The sequence below is a fragment of the Ursus americanus genome, chromosome 2 (genome assembly GCF_024610735.1).
Source record: "Ursus americanus isolate L20-20 chromosome 2, mUrsAme1.1.p, whole genome shotgun sequence".
NCBI classification, from domain to species: Eukaryota; Metazoa; Chordata; class Mammalia; order Carnivora; family Ursidae; genus Ursus; species Ursus americanus.
The window spans coordinates 93,369,063-93,390,485 of NC_142128.1; the positions used below are offsets into that span (position 1 = coordinate 93,369,063).

Sequence of the window (21,423 nt, forward strand, 5' to 3'; positions counted from 1 at the left end):
ATGTGGAAGATGGAGCTGATAGGGAGAGCTGTAAATTATAATGTCTGTGGTTCACTCCAAGATAAAAATAAATTTCCAGGTGAAGCCCTTACAGCACAAAAGGTACAAACTGAAAAAATAAAGTCATTTGAATACCAAAAAGAAACATCTTCATATATAATTTTCCTACCCTGAAAAATTACAAAGAATGCTAGGAAATGTCTTTGAATAAAGACTAATATCATAATAGCAAAGGTAGGAATAAAATAGTATCTAAAAGCTAGATTTTCATCTTGTTGACAGTAAGTAAAGGGACAAAACTAAAAAATAATTAGACTATGCTTCTCTAAATAGATGATATAGAGATGTATGGTCTCTAATAATATTTCTTACATCTTTACTGCTTACTATCTACAACATTAATATGACAGTAAAAAGGAGCAGTGTCTGAAGAAAGGGAGGGAGAAAAATTAAAGTGTATTAATTTGGTACAAATTAAGTCATATACCATCTGTATATGCCCTAACTGGAGCTACACTTTAAAAAACTCAAACTTGGGAAAATAAAATAAGTCATCTTTTCATAGTAACTTTAACAGTGACACCCTATCATGGATTCTTTCATTTTTATTTATTTTCTTCAAAGGATTGCCATATAGCCATCAAAAAGAATTTAAAGCAAATATAAAGAAACATTAAATTAAAAAGTAAGCAATTATATTAAAAAATCTATTAAAATCAAACTAATGGAGAAAAGTAAAAACTACATTAGCCTGATGTGGTATCTTTCAACAAATATTCATATGTATATATGGAGGGGAGTATATATATGTATATATATATATGTGTGTGTGTGTGTGTGTGTGTGTGTGTATACATATATAAAGTGAAACCAGTTTCCCTTAGCTCTGAAAAAAAGACATACTATGTGTTGTTAACTGAAGAAGCCTAGTTCTAAAATTGGGACTAGCAGTCACAGCTCCACATAATTAGAAACACCAAGAATGTCCCTATCCTAGATTTCCTAGGACCTTCTAGGAATCAATGCCACAGAATGCTATATTCTCTCTCTAGTCATCCAATAAATAAGAATCTTCAGTCACTTTTCAAATAAACACAGAATACAAATGTGTCACTGTGCCCTTCAAAACACAAAAATCTCATTTTTCAGTTAGTATGGTATTTAGGAATTACAGCTCAAACCATACCCACTGCACATTTCATTACATAGTTCCTGTTCAAATATCTCATCCTGTTAAGCGGAGTTCTGAGAGAAGAGGCTTTCAAAATTTTACAAAGTATATCTAATGAAATACACATAAACTTATAATAACTATATGCAATTATCCAGTCTATGAGCTTATCTGCTACAGACAAGAAGTAGAGGTGGCAAAAAACCTTAATCATCTCTGGTAGAAAAGACAGAAAATGAGGATATTTTATGTTAACTACATGACAGACATTCCTGCCCAAAGTGCCCCACTGCAATTCAGGGGAAGACCTCTATGTAATTCAAATTAGGAAAGTGAACACTGTAAGAGTTTTCTGTGAGACAAACATAATAATTTAAGAATCACTGCTCTAGGAATTTCAGTCACCCTTTAATAGCTTTCAAGGCATAGCACAGGTACTTAACGCTTTAAATTTGAACTTAATAAATGCAAGCTTTTAAAATTTGTCCTCAAACCAATACCTGAAGAATTAGGCCAATTATGTGCAATAAGAAAAAGATTCAGTGTTGTGAATAATAGAAGTAATATATACTATCAAAACAAACATTTGGTCTGGAGTGAAGTGCATTCCTGGTACTCAAAAAGCAACTCAAAAGATATTTTAAGTGGCTGTGGAATGCCTGCCCTATGATTCAGAGCTTTCTATAGATAATCATTTCACACATAAATCACAAGTACCTTTCTATGTACTAGTACACTTAGCTCTCCATTTTAATAGAACTCTAATATCATAATATAACTTACTCAGGTGATGGAACAGGAGTTGAAACAGGAGCTAAGTCAGGCATTTTAGGTGCAGCTGTGGCAGTGGCATTCTCAGATATACTTTTATTTCCTATTTTAAGAAAGATACCCATGTTGAGTTTAATTTTAAAAAGCTATACCATGAAGATATTTCACTATAACAAATAAAGAACTTTAGTTTCTGGGGGAGAAAAAAAAGTCAAATAGGTTGCTACTGCAGACTTTATTTTCTTCCATCAAAGTTCTTTCAGAAAGAAATGATCATACAAAGTCAGAACTACAAATAATGCATATTCTTTCTCAACTTCTCAGATAATTAGTCAAATGACTATAAATTTTGTGTAATCTTATGTGATTAACATGCCTTCTAGACACCTAAAGGAGTTACTAAAAAGAATCAGAAGAAATGTATGGGTCATTTTAAGTTCGCACTTGGAACTAAGTATTTTCTAAGAACAAAAAAAGCAAGATGGTTTCTCCTTGCTATTAATACTCATATTTGGCATTCTGTAGGGGAGAAAAATCACTTTTTAAATTGAGTAGTTATTTAATAATTAAAAGCATGCATGAAGTACCACTAGAAAACTTCAGGAAAGAGGTAAGGGGTAAAATTATTACTTCTACAGCAGGAAGAGTCAAAAAGAAATTCATGAATTTTATTAAACAGGATCGTATTGTAAGAGAGAACTTGCGAAATTCAAATAAACAATGAATAACAGAAGACTGGCAAGTCCCTTTGATTCATTTCTATATTTCTAAATGAAAAATTAAGTTCCTTGGCTTATTAATTAATTTTCCTAACTAGAATGGAGTATCAGATATTTAAAAGACCCAAAAAATGATTAAGTACCTTCTGTCAGGTCTTCAGTTTTTGCTCCCAGAATATTAGCGGCAATATTCACCATATTTAGAATGGCATCTAAAACAAAATTCAATCAGAAAAAAATACCAATACACCTAAAAATTCTTATATAGCTTAATATCACAGTCAAAAAACCATTTATAATGGTTTTTTTGCATTTTTTTGGACTAATTACCTTTTTGTTCATCTTAATATGTAAGTCCAATATAGGACACAAATTTCAGTCAAAAAGTATAAAACATAAATCTGAATTCTTATGTTCAGAAGGAATTTAAAACTTAATTATACTTTTATGGTTAACCTTCCCCAAACCTCCTGCTAAAACACTATCTTCAGCATATTACAAAATTCAACTAAAATTCAACATATAGCCTGTACTGGGACAGGGGAAAAAATGGGACAACCAAAATTATATTTTAAGAAAAGCTTGTTTTTCTTCAAAAAGTTCCTACAGTTAAAAACAAAAACGAAAGAGCTTGAAGAAGTTTTTCCTAAACAGGTGATTTTTATAGATATAAACAAACAAAATGGAAAGATTATTATCCAAAGGAGAGCAGGAAAATTTTATTTTCAGCTATGAACTTATTTATTGATAATATGGTTAAATTCCAACTTAATACTGTACAGAATCAAATTTCTTTGATAACTTTTAATGATTTTAATGGATGACACAAAATCTTTTCTGAACTGGGTAGGTATGGGCATGGGCAGGTTAAGTCAAAGTCATAAAACTCTCGGTGCTGTAGGTAAAGCAATCTGCATACCTGTGAATTCTGCCTCTCTTTCTAAAGAGGATACTTGGATGATGAGTAAAGTAGTATAAACTTTAACATCTGAATAAATAGGCAGAGACACATGAGTACCACAAAATACCTAACTCCATAAAAAGCTGGTGCTGAGAAAAGGTGGCTTCCTTCTATGATGTAATTTTAAGGGAAATTAATTTCTATCCCCAGCCTAATCTCTAACATTACACTATAAGTTAATTCACCAGTTATCAGGCATTTCTCCTATTAAAATATTAATATCTGGCAAGGGCTACATATTAAGTCTCATCAGTTAGTTCTGTCTTGTTTTCCTTTCCTAAGAGATTCATAGGGTTCTCATCACACTTTCAGTGAAAATCATAGATGTGAAAAGTAGGAAAGGCTCTAAGGGAGGAATAGCTAACATCCTATCTAGAAAATTGAGAGGAAGGCAAGCACTGTCACCTGGAGCTGATCCTGTAGATACATGTTTTATGGTAGGAGAAAATAGTTAAGAAATTTTGGACAGTTTAAAATGATAACTGGTAGTTATAAATTTCGATCTTTACAAAGTACAGGAATGGTACTTTGTTCCAATCATTGGTATAACACACAAAAGCTTTGTACTTGCTTTGTAAATGTCTAGGATTATAGGTCAACCTTACTCTTCCTTTGACCAGACAAACTGGTAAACAAAGACGCAGCATTGATTCTTAGGCTAAAACATGAGATTAAAAACAAGAAGGGAAACACCGTATTTTCGCACAAACTGAGATAAAGTAGCAATGGAAATTCTTTTAATTCCGCATAAATCCACTTTTAATGTCAACCAATACTGCAACAGTATCTGATCTTCTACTTAGCCTGTCAGCTAAAGTTCAGTCAAAATGGACTGCTTCACAGAATCCAAATTCTGGAATCAAATCTATACTCTAAAGTCCTTTGTGCTTCAAAGGGCAATCTTACCTCAGATAATAAATTTTTTGGCATTTATATTTTGGACATTTATTGTTAAAGAAGTCAAGAACAGAACACATCTGTGGATGTCTGTAAAGAAAGCAGCTTTAGAGTATTATTTTTTAACCTAAAGAAGATTTACACCATCCTTCATTTAAAAATACTATTTTATCATCATTTTCAGGGGGCTACTTGGTAACAAAAGCAAAATTTGGCAAATTTCTAAATTCTCAGTCCATCTAAAATATAATTTAGCTTCTGTTCACAGAACACTGCCAAAAGTCTTATTTTGTCTTTTGAGAGAAAGCAGCTTTGTGAATATTCTATTCTGACCATTCCCAATTTGCATCCAAACACATGATAGCTTGTCACAATCATAATGTGGCTACTAAAAAACCTTTTGAATAGGCTAAGGTAATAATTTGGAATATAGTACCAAACTAGACATTTGTACTTAATTTCTCCCAGATCAGCCAACTCCTTTATCTTTGAGCTGGGCACTATTCATCCTATCTCATTCTTTAAGGAATGAAATTCTCCCCAGGAGCCATCAACACGTTATACTCAGTCTCCAGCACACTACAGTGGCTTTTGATATGGAAAACAAACTACCTATGCTACAACATGACAAGACAAGCCAACAAAATAACTATTTCCTCCCATGTGTATTTAGATACCTCTGCTGCATGCCCACCCGCATTCTCACTTTTCCTTCTAGGTCTTTAAAATATGTACATTCATAAAAAATATTCTGATGTCAAAGAACACAAAAACTGTATTTTGTCTTAAACACATACACAGAAACCTGGCCTTTAGCGATTCTAACAAAATGCAGACCGTATTTAGGAGTAAAGGCAGACCTACAAGAATATCAAAGTAGAGAGTGGTCTGGAAAATCCACATGACAAAGTACAAGGAAATCAGAATGATATTAAGAATTTTTTATTGATATAAAATATTTGAATGTTCTGGTTCAAGATGTAAATAAAAGAATCAAGCAGAAGAGCTGCCATAACTGGCATAAACACAAAGTCAAGAATGCTGCTTTCTCTAACATAGTAGTTTTTCCTTTCTGGAAGTTAAGAAAATTATATAATGTCAAGAAGGTCCAAATATTCAGTATGTATACTCTCTGACAACCAAGTTCCAATAGAATCAATGTACTCTAGTGATATATATTTCCTGTAACTACTAACTGCCCAATACCAAAAGGAAAAAGGAGTTTCTATTAATATTAAAGCCACAGGGGAAAAAAGTTGGGGAGGTGGCACCTGGGTGGCTCAGTCAATTCAGTGTCCAATTCTTGCTTTTTGGCTCAGGGTTGTGAAACCGAGCCCTGTGTTAGGCTCTGTGCTGGGCATGGAGTCTGCTTAAGATTCTCCCTCTCCCTCTGCCCAAATTAAAAAAAAAAAAAAAAAAAAAGATTAAAGCCACAGAATTCTGTTTTGGAGCCACTATCTAAATTTGTAAAGTAAGCCAGGTTCAAAATTGGCCAATTTCAAGCTAATTCATAAAGCGTGATGATGACAGTCAAATTCAGATATTTCAGTACCAGAGACTAGCTCTGTCCTGATTTTACTCTGTTATTTACTCCTTAGACGTTATACTACCGGGGTGGTAGCAAAGTCAGGCTTAGAAACAGTCCCAGACTCTTCATAAGGACAAGTATAGAATACAACTGTGTTAGGTCATATCTATAACCTTTATGACACCAAAGTCTTATCACTGCCAGCTACCACTCCTCTCTTTTTTCTGAAACTTCAAGAGATGGAGCTCTTTTTAAACCCTACTTTTTATGTTTAGGCTTAGCTGACGTAAACAAATTCTTTCAACACTAGAACACTGAAAGGTAAACAGATCCATAAAAAGAAAAATAAATGATACGCTACAAAGAAACACATCTTTGAGGAAAAGATCCCAAAAGTAGGATATAAAGAAGATTCTTTATCTAATTAATACAAATAATACCTTGATCACATAAGTAATTACAAATAGGGAAATGACCTCCATTGTGTAAACTGGGTTTTGTCTAGGAGTTAATTCCATAAGAATATAGAAAAAGAAACCAAGAATATCAACAGGATTTTCCTTTACCTAAAACTATGGTAAGGCATACTTCCCTAAGGTGCCCCTTCCTCTCCAGCAACCATCAGAAGCTACAGATCTTTCAGTCTGGGGCTATTTTCTGACTCCGTAAAATAATGACGCTTCCACACAGCTAACTAATATAACATCATTGAGCTATGATGATTACTACATAACACAGAATATTTAATACAAATTTAAGGACATGAATAATATTAATATCCAGATAGATAAAACAGCATCATGTTTTCACTCCTAAAAAACTGTATCTCACAGCAGTGAATGAAGAACCTATTTTTAATATTATCATCAACTAGATAGCTAAGAATCCTACTTAAAAGAAGTCACTAATATATAGAAAGTCAGTTGACTAGCAATAGAGTGAAACAAAGTATATTGAGCTAATACGCAACAAAGTTAAATATTACATAAAGGGTTCCTCTTCTACAGGTATTTTTAGCATTCTTCTTCCTATGCCTTAAAAAGCCCACTGAAGACTAGTTTTCTATGGAGAGGAAAAGGGGAAGAAGGGAACGGAAAAAAGAAAAGATGAAAAAAAAAAAAAAAAAAAAACAGAGCCAGCTCCTAGCTCCATATACTGTAGTTATACAAAATGTCTACCTAAGTATATATACTACTGGTTGAGTAACCTTAAAAGGTATAAAGACAATGTACACACGAGACTGGGATTGAAGCAACTCAACTCACTAAGAGCAACAAGGGAAAGGCACAAGAAATTAGTCATCGATTTTATGACGATTTACTTTTATTATATTCAATCATTAATCTCCAAATAAAAACAAAACTCCTTCCAGTATTTTATGTTATGAATAACCAAAAATAACCATTAAAATATACCTACCTGAATTATAACAATAAAAATAAAGTGTCAGTTGGTAATGGTCTTTCCAAGAGTCTCCTTAGCCAGCTTACCACTAGGTTCAGATAATAGGCTGGCACGACAAAAACTAAACTACTAGTATCTTAATCATTATTTCTTTAGTTTACGAAGAGTATATTGTTATTACTATTAATGTTACTTCTTGAGAATCATTATTATTATGGATAAGAACAGCCTTATATTTGTAAATAATTAGGAAACTAACCACATCTGTAGATAAATGATTCCTCGTTTGCTAGGATTTCACTGATGCATACTACCTCTGAAATACCATTCGAATTCCTTTCCCATCTAGTATGACTACCCAGATACTTCTACTCATATGCTCTGGACCTCTTTAGTAAGATCCCCAAGTAAAGTCACAGCCCATTCTTCTAAGGAATTTGCTTAAAAATATAAGCACTTAGTTAGGGTAGAAGAACCAACCTGTGCTTGCATTTTTTCCTCTCCTCTTTCTTTTCATCCACGCTTCCTATTTTATTTCTATGGAAATACATTTCAAAGCTAGTATCTTTGATTTCAACTCAAGTTCAATACTGGGAGAAGGAGCTTCCTAAACTATATACCACAACAAAATACCCACATATGTCAGGGAAGAAAAAGCTGGGAAATATTTTAATAGTCTCTAGGAAAATCTCCAAATACTCACTTGTAGCAGAACCAAGAAGATTTTTTGAGGATTTATCCTCCCCAGTATTATAATCCAGTGGATAATCTATTTACGGAGAAAATGAAGGTAATTACACTGAGAACTATCTCCAATAATATGTTTAAAAGCTCAAACTATGTCCTGTCAAAGTCAGCTGACATTTAAAGCATACTTTATAATAAATATTCAGTATACATCTAAAATGTGTTCACAAAAAGAAAATGAGATTCAGAAGCCATTTATCAAACAGATGTTGTAAACCAAGGAAAATAATTTCACTGCTTAACAAAATTTTAATCACATTTATAAGACTTTATCAAGTTTTCCAAGTACTTTGCCAACCCCTGGTAAATGTCTTCATTTCACTTATACGAAAATTAAGGAGAGGAAAAATTTAATTTTTTAGGCTATGATTTAAGATCTCTTAAAACAAGGACTTGATTAAGTAGAAATAGAGGGTGTCATAAAACCTTCTCCTATCCCTTCAGGCTATTAAACTTTAAAAAACAAAAAAATATACATAATAGTCACATGTCTTAAAGTCACTTACCATAGTCCTCATCAAATAATTCTTGACGTTCTGACTGATACTGGGAATCAGCAATCTCCTCATATTCTTCGACCATGCTAGTGCCAAATACCCTATTAAAAACAATTTAATTAAAGACTTTCAAAACAAAAACAGAGTTGTTAAGACTCATCTCTTCATTTCTTTCATCATTTTTTGAGGGCCATTAGCTTTTGGACTCCAAAATTACGACCTTCTTACACTATAGTCATCCATCCATTGTTTCCATTAAAATTTTATCTAATTAAGGCATTTAAAAATGTGATGGCCAGTTTTATTAGTCTAAGAATTTTCCATATACTATCATCACAGCAAAATAGCAAGCAAGCTAGACCAGACACACATAATGATTATTTTTTCTTAGAGCAAATTTTTATATTTTTCTAAAACGGATTCAAGAACAAAAAGGGTTTAACAGCTTATATTCTGTAGTGTTAACTTTACATAATAGAAAATTATTTCTTCACTTTAAATATGCTGGGATTTTTGTGTACCTTTTTTTTTTTTAATAACTCGATAAATGTCTCTTGTTCTGTATTACCTTATAAGGCTTAATGGACAAAAGTGCTCTGATCCAAAATGTGATACCAACTCTACCTAAAGAATAAAAGCACAGTGTATGTGAGATTATCTAACAATATATTCGGTTTCTTTCATTATAACATTTCTAAAAATAAAGTCCTCATTTCCCCCAAAAATCAATAATTGTAAAGTTTTGCTTTTTTGCCATGCAGTAATATGCCATGCCCTGTTATTCAATATTGCAAAAGAGAAGGTTGCTAACCTTTATGTACTTGATGAACATCTGAAGCAAGAGAAAGGAAAAGAAAAAGAAATCAGTTCCAAAGTCTGGATAACATGCCATAAGCAACATTTAATATTTGTAAATTATATTGTATAATTATAGAAAGCAATGTACTGTGATGGATAACATTGTAGTACTCTTATTTCTTTGCAGAAATCAAATCAATGATTTAAATTTTTACCATCACTAGCTAGAAAGTATAATCTAAGTGTAATGAAATAAATTAACTTTAAGGTTAAGCTGAATAACCTAAATTTCATTTCTGCTGTTTTATTTATCTGTCAGAAATAAAAGCATTCTAAAAGTAATAAAGAGTATCTAGAAACAAACTGTGGCTTATATTAATTCAAACATTATAGATATGTATCATGTATATATCTATATATATAGATACATATGTGGATATACACATGTACATACATATTGATAAAAAGATTAACTAGGATAATATAAAATAATATTTATTCTTGTACCATATCGTATACAAATTTTTTAGGGAAAACATGAAGTTTTAGAATGCTATGTTATTTCAAGTATAACTTACAGAACTGAAATATATATCTCAATCCACTTTTAAAATATAGGCTATTAAAAAGTAGACTGTACATCTGGGTTTAGTTCTGGGATAAAGAAAACCCAGGTAAACTTACATGTTTATCAACAGTAGAATTAGAATTAAATGTTTTTTGCTTTTAGAATTAATGCTACCAAAAAGAACTTATTAGAAAAGTCATCATCAAGATGCTCTATAGTGTTCCACCATGAGAACAACCAAGAAGGAAATGGCACTTTTTATTCTACCAATAAATTACGTTCTGCCATTATTAATAAAGTAGATGGTATGAAGAATGATTCTTGGAACTATTTCATTAACATGTGGGTTGCCTTAATTGTAGAATTAAATACAATTGTATCACCTGCCAAATAATTTTTAAAATTTTTCTTTATCACAGTGTAGAAACTGCTATATAAAAAGGTCGTTAGACAATTGTTTAAAAAAATGGAAAATATACCTTCATTTTTCTGAATACTGTTGAACCATTAACTGAGAATATCAACTGTATTTTGAAAATAGAATTTAGCATTTTTATATTGAGACTAGGAATACTACAAGTTTACCCATTCATAGAAGCCAATTTAATACATGCTTTAAAAAGACACAGACAGTATAATCCCAGAAGACAATCAGGTAGCTTTAAAAGTTCTCACATTTAAAGAAGAAAAGATAGAAATTAGAGCTGCTCTCATTCCGAAAGGTCATATTATAAACACAGTGGTACTTTAAGGTGTGCTATTATTTTAAAGAGAAAAAAAAAAGAGGGGAAGAGAGGAGTAGGAAATTCCTATATTTTGTCTAAAATCCAATTCAAGAGTGGTAATTCTACTTTGGTAGATAATTCCATCTCTACATTGGTGGAGGAAGCAGCAGGAATACTGAACGTAAGTCTTAAAAAGTTTATCTGAAATTGGTATTTGGACAAAAAATACTGAATGTACAATAGAAAAGGCAAAAGATATCAGACAAATAATTGGATATTAAAATTAAAACAATCTAAGAATCAGATTCTAATAAAAAAAATCAGACCTGCTTTAAAGACTTCACTGACTAACAGTGATTTGGGCTTTGAAATAAAGACATGATACTATGAACATAGATGACATTTTACATAAAGACTCAAAAAAAACATTAAGACAATATTTGAAATTTCATCAGAGCTGCAAATATCAAAAAAATTAGCCTAAGTTTCCAGTTATACAAAAGGGAATGTATTAATACTTGTTTCATAAAATAATAAATGCAAGTGAGAATCATTTTATCAAAAAGAACATTGCATTAAATTTCCTTTTAAGTTTTATGATTTCTAAAAAGGTGGGGTGAGGTATAAAAAGGTATGAATAATAGGTATGTTTTCATTATAAAACATAGTCCTGTAGGTATTAACATTACCTTCACATATTTTGCATACATCTGTTCATCTAAAGGGAAACTCTGGACATTCCTCTCATCTCTACCATGAAAAGTACCCAGCTTAATCCACTTATTTGTGGGATATCTAGGAAATATAAATATGAACATTCTTTTTAAAAAATCATAAACCACATATTGAGAGGTTCCATCACATCCTCAAAATATATCGTTTCTTTTTTTCCTCTCCAGGTGCACACACTCAACATAGTTTAAAAAGGAGTAAAATATTGAGTTGAAGAAATGCATTTTCTTTTCCAACTAAACTCTTTCCTCTTCACAGGGAAAGAATACCTTGCAAAAATCACACCATTATCAAAGAGAAAACAAGAAAGGAAGAAGACAAAAAGTAGGACCAAAACGGCTTCTTGGGCTTCCAAGTAAACTAGAGGTTTTAAAACAGAGAGTAGCCAAGAGATTGTTTTGGAAGGAGGTACTACCAAGTGTGTGATGATATAAAATATAAATAAAAGTGCTGGTGGAAAGGGAAACAGAAAAAATCCTTTACCATTAGACTGGAATTTCACAGATCTTACATAGATGTCCCCCTCTTTAAAAGAAAATCAAACATAAAAGCCTTAAAGTATTATTTTTGTTTACTACAGTGTTTTAAAAATCCCTCAAAGTAATGGAGTACTCTTAAAACAAAAAAACACTTGTCAAAGCCACGTATGTCCACTTGACATGTAGAAAATTACAGGTTAGAGAAAAAGAAGTGATCTGAGCAAGGTTATTAAGTGAAAAATGGATGGAATTCAAGAGGTCCTGAGAATTAATTTCAGTAACTGCATATATGCAGTGCAGAGTGTGAGGTGGAAGAAGAAAGAGGATGGAAAACCATTAATGATCAACAACAGAAGAATGGCTAAATAAATAACAGCATTCTACATGCCACATCAGAGACACTCGAAAAGTATTTATTGAATGAGTACATCCCTCCAGTGGGGGGAAAATATAAACTATTCATTAAAAATGGTATACTGAATGTACAGAATTACTGAATCAATATGTTGTACACCTGAAACTAATGTAGCATCATGTTAATTATACTCAAATAAAAATTTTTAAATGGTGTGTTTAAAAGACAAAAGGATATTATCAGGATATAAGCAGTAAAACCTGATTTTTTAAATAGAATTAGTAAATATATAAATATACAGAAAAGCCTGGGAGGAATATATTAAAATGCTAATATTATCTGACTGAATAGATTTTTATACTTTACCAAATTCCTTATGTTAATTCTTTTATAAGCACACACACATAACAAAGTTTTGAAAATATACTTTAACAAAAATATACCTCATGATATATAAAATGAAGTATTCATGAAAGTTTTTAATAACTTTTTAAAAAAAGTGTCTGGCAGCAACAGAGCATAATAATAATTAAAAATAAGGACTCTGAAGTCATACAGATCTAGGTTTGAATCCCGATTCCCCAATTCGGCAAGCTATTTAACCTTTGTCTGTTTCCTCACCATATAATCATATGATAAAGGAACATCATATGATTATAAATTTAATGAAAGTAAGTTGATTAGCAAGTACCTAATTCTATAATATTACTAATATTCTTACAAAATGATACATTAAAAAATAAAATAAAGTTTTAAAAAGTGACCTATTTTAAAATTTTTATTCTGGAGATCCAACATAAACTTGTAGAAAGCAGCTTTAGAATTTACCTGTCACTGATAGAAACCAAGAAGTCTTTAGGCGTTGAAGAAAATAATTCATAATTTGCAATATCAAGCTGTTTTACTTGAATTGGTTCACAAAGTTCAATAACAAACCTTTAAAAAGAACACAAGACAATTATTGAAATAAGCCAACCAAAATAATAGTTCATGTTAAACATAAACAATTCACATAAACTAGACTTCCATTAAGTTATTTTCCCAAGCATATCGTTAGTTGAGGGGGTGGGGTAACTATAAATAACACAAGATATTGCTTTTGTCCTACAATATTTTTTAAAATATTTTAAAATATTTTTTTAAAAGGTTCTTTTTTTAATGACAAAGAACACTCTTGGAGAAGGAATGACTTCACTAAGGAAAGCTAGCAAAAGTGTAAAGTGACTAGTCTAGAGGGCAGTTTGGCATATATACATGGTCTCAAGGAGTACCACAGTCTTTGATTTAGCAATACACTTTCAGAAATTTATCCTAAGGACATATAGCTCCAAACATTCACCCCTGTATATACATTGTAATATAGCAAGGCACAGTTTATAAGAGCAGGGGGAAAAAGTCAACCCCCACCTCTTTCTTTTGCATACAATGTTCTCCATTTCTAAGACATGAGCTATATATCAGAAAGAATAAGCTTTCAAACAAATGTACTACCAGGTATAAAAAGTGAATTCAATGTGATGAGCACTGGGTGTTATACGCAACTGATGAATTACTGAACTCTACATCTGAAACTAATGATGTACTATATTTTGGCTAACTGAATTTAAATTAAAAAAAAAAACACGAAAAAAGGGAATTCAGCAAGAAGATTTAACAATTCTAAAACTTGTATGTACCTAATAGCCTCATAATATATAAAATATAAGCAGTTATGTAATTATTCCTCAATTAGTTGATGTTAAAATGCTCTCATTTTTCTTGCCTTATTTTTTGTTTTCTTAGAAGCAGAGAATATTCTATGCAAATCACTAGAAGTACATATAAAAGTTGACAAATTCAGTTTCAATATGCTTCTTTTAATTATTTATAGGTCAGGAATTGTAAAAGATCAGAGATCTAAACACAAGAGTAGTGTGATAAAACACCATGTATCAAAATTTAGTTGATACAATTAGGAAGGAAATTTATAACCTTAATGTGTATATCTGAAAAAAAATTAAGTTCAACAGACTAAACTTAAAAGAAAATATAAGACGATAGAGTTTCAAGCAGGAATCCATAAAACAGAAAAAAGACATGATAGAGGGAATCAATAAACTCAAACTGGTCTGTGGAGAGAAGACATATAATAAAATATTAGGATTTTTTTTTAAATCATTAAAAAAAATAAAAGAATACTACAACAACTATATTACAAAAACTTTGAAAATGCATTAAAGACAAATTCCTAGAAAAATAAAATTTACCAAAACTAACTCAAGAATAAATAGTAGGGGCGCCTGGGTGGCACAGCGGTTAAGCGTCTGCCTTCGGCTCAGGGCGTGATCCCGGTGTTCCGGGATTGAGCCCCACATCAGGCTCTTCCGCTATGAGCCTGCTTCTTCCTCTCCCACTCCCCCTGCTTGTGTTCCCTCTCTCGCTGGCTGTCTCTATCTCTGTCAAATAAATAAATAAAATCTTAAAAAAAAAAAAGAATAAATAGTAAACCTAAACAGTCTTATAACTATTTCTTTTAAAAGTAGTTTGAAAACATGTCCATCTACTCACACCAATACAAAATGGAACATGCCCAAGCTTATTTATAGTAACACTGTCTGCCACAGGAAAAGATTAAAATACCAAATATCCACCATCAGAAGACTAATTGAATATTGGTAAAACCATATAATGAAACATTATACAGCTATCAAAAAAAATGAAAAAGTTTTCTATGAACAAAATAGAAAGATGACCAGATCATGATCCCAGGGTCCTGGGATCGACACCTGCATTGGGCTCCTTGCTCAGCGGTGAGCCTGTTTCTCCCCTGCCTGCCCCTCCCCCTGCTTGCTTGCTCTCTCCCTCTCTCTCTGTGTCAAATAAATAAATAAAATCTTTAAAAAAAAAAAAAAAAGATGACCAGATATTAAAATTTAACTCAAGGTAAAAAACAGTGTGTATAATATATGAAGTTCTATGAAAAGAGGGAGATCAATAAAAATCTACATTTGCATTTACATAAGAAACTAAAAGGATACCTAAAAATTTAACACTGAATAAGAAGATGGATGACAGAGATTGGAAGAATATCTCTCACTGTAACTTCCCTACCCTTCTGAGGTACCTTTTTGGGTTTGAACTATGTGAACATATTACTCAGTTTTTAAATTACACCCTTAAAAGAAAATTAGTATCTTCCCACAGGCCCAGATAGTTTAATAACTGAATTCCAAACTTAGAAGATACCTAATGGTACAAGGTTAGAAGCAATGCCTTCAAATTAAGGAATAAGATGACACTCACTGCCTACTATCTCTGTTTCTATTCAGAATTTTCTCAGGGACCTTGCCAGCATGTAATGACAAAAAGAAAGTAAAGTACAATGAAAAGGATTTTTAAATGTTTTTAAAAAGAAAAATCTGTAGGGAAGCTATAATTTTCTACACAGAAATCCCAAAGAAAAATCTATATATTATTAGAAAAAGAGAATATAGGGGCGCCTGGGTGGCACAGTGGTTAAGCGTCTGCCTTCGGCTCAGGGCGTGATCCCGGCGTTGTGGGATCGAGCCCCACGTCAGGCTCCTCCACTAGGAGCCTGCTTCTTCCTCTCCCACTCCCCCTGCTTGTGTTCCCTCTCTCGCTGGCTGTCTCTATCTCTGTCTAATAAATAAATAAAATCTTTAAAAAAAAAAAAAAAAAGAAAAAGAGAATATAAAAAGATAGCTAGATATGAGATCCATATACAAAAAACTGGACATCTATATACAACAAAATGTAATTTTTAAAAAGATTTACTTATTTATTTGAGAGAGAGAGAAAGCATGCACATGAGTGTGAGCAGGGGGGGAGGGACAGAGGAAGAAGAGAGAGAATCCACAAGCAGACTTCTCAGCTGAGCGCAGGGCCCAAAATCAAGAGCTGGCCCACCAGGTGCCCCAAACCCGACTAGTATTCTTATGAATGTTGTTCTAAATTCTTGTTCAGGTACATTCTCTGTTAACTGTTTTGAGCAAATCCCTGGCTGTGATTTCTTACTGATATTTCTTTTGGGGAAAATTCCTCCGTCTTGTCATTTTGTCTAGGTTTCTGTCTTTTGCATATTATGAAAGCTTGTAATGTTTCCTGTTCCTGAGAGTAATGCTATATTAAGAAGGGGTCATACACTGTCCAGGGCCTGGCACTTCAGGAAGTGTTTCTGGTGTACGCTGTGTGCACTCTGCTGTTGTTTGGCTGCTCTTCCCTACAGGTCAGTCTTTTGCAGAATTCCTTCTTGCTTGCAGTGGGGAGTGCTTGGACCCTTAACTAGCTGTGCTTTGATTTGTTTGTTAAGATAAGCCTGATTTTTTAAAAAAAATTTACCTAAACAGAAAAATGGGGAGGGAAGAATGAATCCCTCCTACACACCATATAAAAAAAATTCCACTGGGATCAAAAACCTAAAGGCAAAAGGCAAATTTTCTATAGAATTAAAAAATTTAAGATATCCTTTTTTTTCTTTTGTCAGAGAGATCTGACATTTAAAAAATCCAAAATTATAAGACAGGTAGGTTCAACTACATTGTTTATTCAGTAGTTCCACACTTTACCTCTGATTTACGACGTACCTTTATCATGAAGTTTCCTTATAAGCATGGGTTTGTTTCTGCACTCCCTGTTCTGCACTCCCTGCTCTGTTCCATTGGTCAGTTTATCACCACCTGCAGTAACACTATACTTTCATTAGCTTTGTGGATCTTAGTATCTGGCAGTAAGTCTTTGCATCATATTCCTCAGGACCATCAGAATAGCAGAAGCCATTCTTCTGCTTCTGCTTTTTTCTTATTAATCTCAGACTTGTCCTGTTGAATTCCCCAAATGTCACGTCAAATTTTGTTTGGAATTTTACTGAAAATTCGGATGACTCAGATACTGAGTTTTCTTATGTATAAACAGGACATACCCTTTTTTGTCTTTTAATGTCTTTCAGTAAATTATTTTTAAAAATTTTTATGAAATATTATATATCTTGTTAAATTCATTTCTGGGCAGCTACTTGTTGCAATTGTAAATATATTTTTAAAAATTACATTTTGTTGGGATGCCTGGGTGGCTCAGTCAGTTAAGTGACCAACTCTTGATTTCAGCTCAGGTCATGATCTCAGGGTCCTAGGATCAAACCCTATGCTGGGCTCCATGCTAAGTGGGGAGTCTGCTTAAGAATTCTCTCTCTCCCTCTGTTCTTCCCCCTGCTCCCATGTGCCTTCTCTCTCTCTAATAAATTAATTTTAAAAAACATTAGGTGGGCTTGAAAAAGCATAGAAGACACCAGAGAAACCCTTGCTGCAGAGGTAAAAGACCTAAAAACTAGTTAGGCTGAAAAAAAAAATGCTACAACTGAGATACTGCAGAACTGACTGAATATAATCACCATGTGGATGGAAGAAACAGAAGAACGAATAGGTGATATAGAAGATAAAATTATGGAAAATAATGAAGATGAAAAGAGGAAGAAAAGAAAACTAGTAGATCATGAATATAAACTTAGGAAACTCAGCAATTCCACAAAGCACAGTAATATCCCCATCATAGGAGTCCCAGAAGAAGAAGAGCAGGAAAAAAAGGCAGAAGGTTTATTTGAAGAAATTATAGCTCAGAACTTTCCTAATCCGGGGAAAGAAACACATTCAAGTCTAAGAGGCAAGGAGAACTCCCCCTCAAAATCAACAGAAACAGGTCAACACCAAGACATATCACAGAGAAACTTGCAAAATACAAAGATAGAGAATTCTAACAGCACCTAGGGACAAAAGGTCCTTAACCTACAATCGCAGACACATAAGTTTAGCAGCAGATCTATCCAGAGAAACTTGGCAGGCCAGAAAAAAGTGGCATATATTCAATGTGCTAAATGGGAAGAATATATAGCCAAGAGTACTCTATCCAGTAAGGCTGTCATTCAGAATAGAAGCAGAGATAAAGAGTTTCCAAGACAAGCAAAAACTAAAGCAGTCTGTGAACACTAAACTCGCTCTGCAGGAAATATTAAAGGGGACCCCTTGAGAGGAAAGAGAGACCACAAGCAACAAAGAGTATAAAGGAACAGAGATAATCTACAGGAACAGCGGCTTTACAGATAATACAATGGCACTAAATTCATATCAATAATTACTCTGAATGTAAATGAACTCAATGCTCCAAACAAAAGACAGAGGCTATCCAAATGGATTAAGAAAAAAAAAAAAGACCCATCAATATGCTGCTTACAAGAGACTCATTTTACACCCAAACACGCCTGCATATTAAAAGTGAGGGGGTGGAGAACCATCTATCATGCTAATGGACATCAAAAGAAAACTGGAGCAGCCATACTTATATCAGACAAACTAGATTCTGAGATGGAGAAGGGCACTAAGATCATTATAAAGATGTCTATCCAACTAGAAGATCTAACATTTGTAAATATTTATGCCCCCATCGTCAGAGCAGCCATATATAAAGTATATACATCAATTAATAACAAACTTAAACTCATTGATAGTAATACAATACTAGCAGGGGACTTGAACACCCCCGCTTACAGCAATGGACAGATCATCTAAGCAGAAGATCAACAAGGAGACAATGGCTTTGAATGACACAGTGGATCATATGGACTGAACAAATACATTCAGAACATTTAGTGCTAACCTAGCAGAATACACATTCTTCTCAAGTGCAAATGGAACATTCTCCACAATACATCACATAGTGGGTCACAAATCAGGTCTCAATCAGAACACAAAGACTGAGATCATACCATGAGTATTTTCAGACCATGACACTACGAAACCTGAAGTCAACCACAAGAAGAAATTTGGAAAGACCACCAATACATGGAGGTTAAATAACATCCTACTAAAGAATGAATGGGTTAACCAGGAAATTAAAGAAAAAAATTTTAAAATACATGGAAGCAAATGGAAATGAAAACATGACAGTCCAAAACCTTTGGGATGCAGCAAAGGCGGTCTGTCATGAGAGGGAAGTATACAGCAATACAGGCCTTCCACAAGAAGCAATAAAAGTCTCAAATACACAACCTAATCTTACACCAAAAGGAGTTGGAAAAGAACAGCAAATAAAGTTCAAAACCAGCAGAAGAAGGAAAATAATAAAGATTAGAGCAGAAATAAATAATACAGAAATTTAAAAAAAATAGATCAACGAAATTAGGAGCTGGTTCTTTGAAAGAATTAACAAAATTGACAAACCCTTAGCCAGACTTATCAAAAAGAGAAAGGATACAAATAAATAAAATCGGTAATGAAAGAGGACAGATCACAACCAATACTGCAGAAATACAATTACAAGAGAATATATTATGAGCAATTACATTCCACCGAATTGGGCAACCTGGAAGAAATGCATAAATTCCTAGAAACATATAAACCACCAAAAATGAACCGGAATAGAAAACCTGAACAGACACATAACCAGCAAAGAAATTGAATCAGTAATCAAAAATCAACCAACAAACAAGAGTTTGTTGGGCCAGATGGATTCCCAGGGGTAATTCTACCAACCATTTAAATAAGAGTTAATATCAATTCTTCTGAAACTATTCCAAAAAAATAGAAATGGAAGGAAAACTTCCAAACTTATTCTACGAAGCCGGCATTACCTTGATTCCAAAACCAGACACAGACCCCACTAAAAAGGAGAATTAGAGAACAATATCCCTGATGAACATGGATGCAAAAATTCTCAACAAGACACTAGCAAATCAAATCTTATATTAAAAGAATTATCATGATCTAATGGGATTTATTCCTGGGCTGCAAGGGTGGTTCAATATTCTCAAATCAATCAACACCATACACCACACTAATAAAGGAAAGGATAAGAACCATATGATCTTCTCAAAAAATGCAGAGAAAGCATTTGACAAAATACAGCACCCTTAACTTGATAAAAACCCTCAACAAAGTAGGGGTAGATACCTCAACACCATAAAGGCCATATATCAAAGTCCCACAGCTAATATCATCCTCATTAGGGAAAAACAAAGCTTTTCCCCTAAGGTCAGGAACATGGTAGGTATGTCCACTCTCACCACTGTTGTTCAACATAGTACTGGAAGTCCTAGGCTCAGCAATCAGACAACAAAAATAAAAGACACCCAAATCAGCAAAGACGAAGTCAAACTTTCACTCTTCGAAGAGGACATGATAGTCTGTGTAGAAAACCTGCAAGATTCCACCCCAAAAATTGCTAGAACTGATACATCAATTCAGCAAAGTTGCGAGATAGAAAATCAACGTACAGAAATCTGTTGCATTTCTATACACCAATAATGAAGCAAAAGGAGAAATAAAGGTGTTGAGCGCATTTACAACTGCACCAAACACGGTAAGATACCTAGGAATAAACTAATGGAAGAAGTAAAAGATCTGTACTCTAAAAGCTACAGAACACTTACGAAAAAATTGAAGACACAAAGAAATGGAAAAACATTAGATGCTCATGGATTGGAACAGTAAATACTGTTAAAATATCTATACTACCTGAAGTAATCTATACATTCAATGCAATTCCTATCAAAATAATACCAGCATTTTCCACACAGCTAGAACAAACAATTCTAAAATTTGTATGGATCCAGAAAAGACCCTGAATAGCCAAAGTAATACTGAAAAAGAAAAGCAAAGCAGGAAGCATCACAATTCTGAACTTCAAGCTGTATTACGAAGCTGTAATAATCAAGGCAGTGTGGTAGTGACACAAAAACAGACACACAGATCAATGGAATAGAACAGAGAACCCAGAAATGTACCCGCAACTATCTGGTCAACTAATCTTCGACAAAGCACGAAAGAATATCCAATGAAAAAAAGTCTCTTCAACAAATGGTGTTGGGAAAACTGGATAGCAAAATGCAAAAGAATGAAACTGGACCACTTTCTTACACCATACACAAAAATAAATTCAAAGCAGATGAAAGATCCAAAGGTGAAACATGAAACCATCAAAATCCTAGAGAACACAGGCAATAACCTCTTTGACCTTGGCCAGAGCAACTTTTTACCAGACATGTTGCCAGTGGCAAGAGAAACAACAGCAAAACTGAACTATTG

General features: G+C 33.2%; 1 protein-coding gene across 5 annotated transcripts in view; it reads right to left on the minus strand.

Moving 5' to 3' along the window:
* The window catches only part of SUCO (SUN domain containing ossification factor), a 91,923-nt gene that overhangs the window by 26,742 nt on the left and 43,758 nt on the right, over positions 1-21,423 (minus strand). For 3 of the 5 annotated variants that reach the window (XR_015722930.1, XM_087858810.1, XM_045814148.2), the window contains exons 10-17: positions 13,181-13,288; positions 11,476-11,581; positions 9,507-9,527; positions 9,264-9,319; positions 8,705-8,796; positions 8,155-8,220; positions 2,805-2,873; positions 1,955-2,045 (exon numbers count right to left, since the gene is read on the minus strand). Coding sequence is in view for 4 of the 5 variants with exons in the window: in XM_087858810.1 (XP_087714936.1) it covers positions 1,955-2,045; positions 2,805-2,873; positions 8,155-8,220; positions 8,705-8,796; positions 9,264-9,319; positions 9,507-9,527; positions 11,476-11,581; positions 13,181-13,288 (609 nt within the window). In the remaining variant the exon portion in view is untranslated. The remainder of the gene's footprint in view (positions 1-1,954; positions 2,046-2,804; positions 2,874-8,154; positions 8,221-8,704; positions 8,797-9,263; positions 9,320-9,506; positions 9,528-11,475; positions 11,582-13,180; positions 13,289-21,423) is intronic. The other 2 variants (XM_087858805.1, XM_045814157.2) reach the window with 1 other exon arrangement.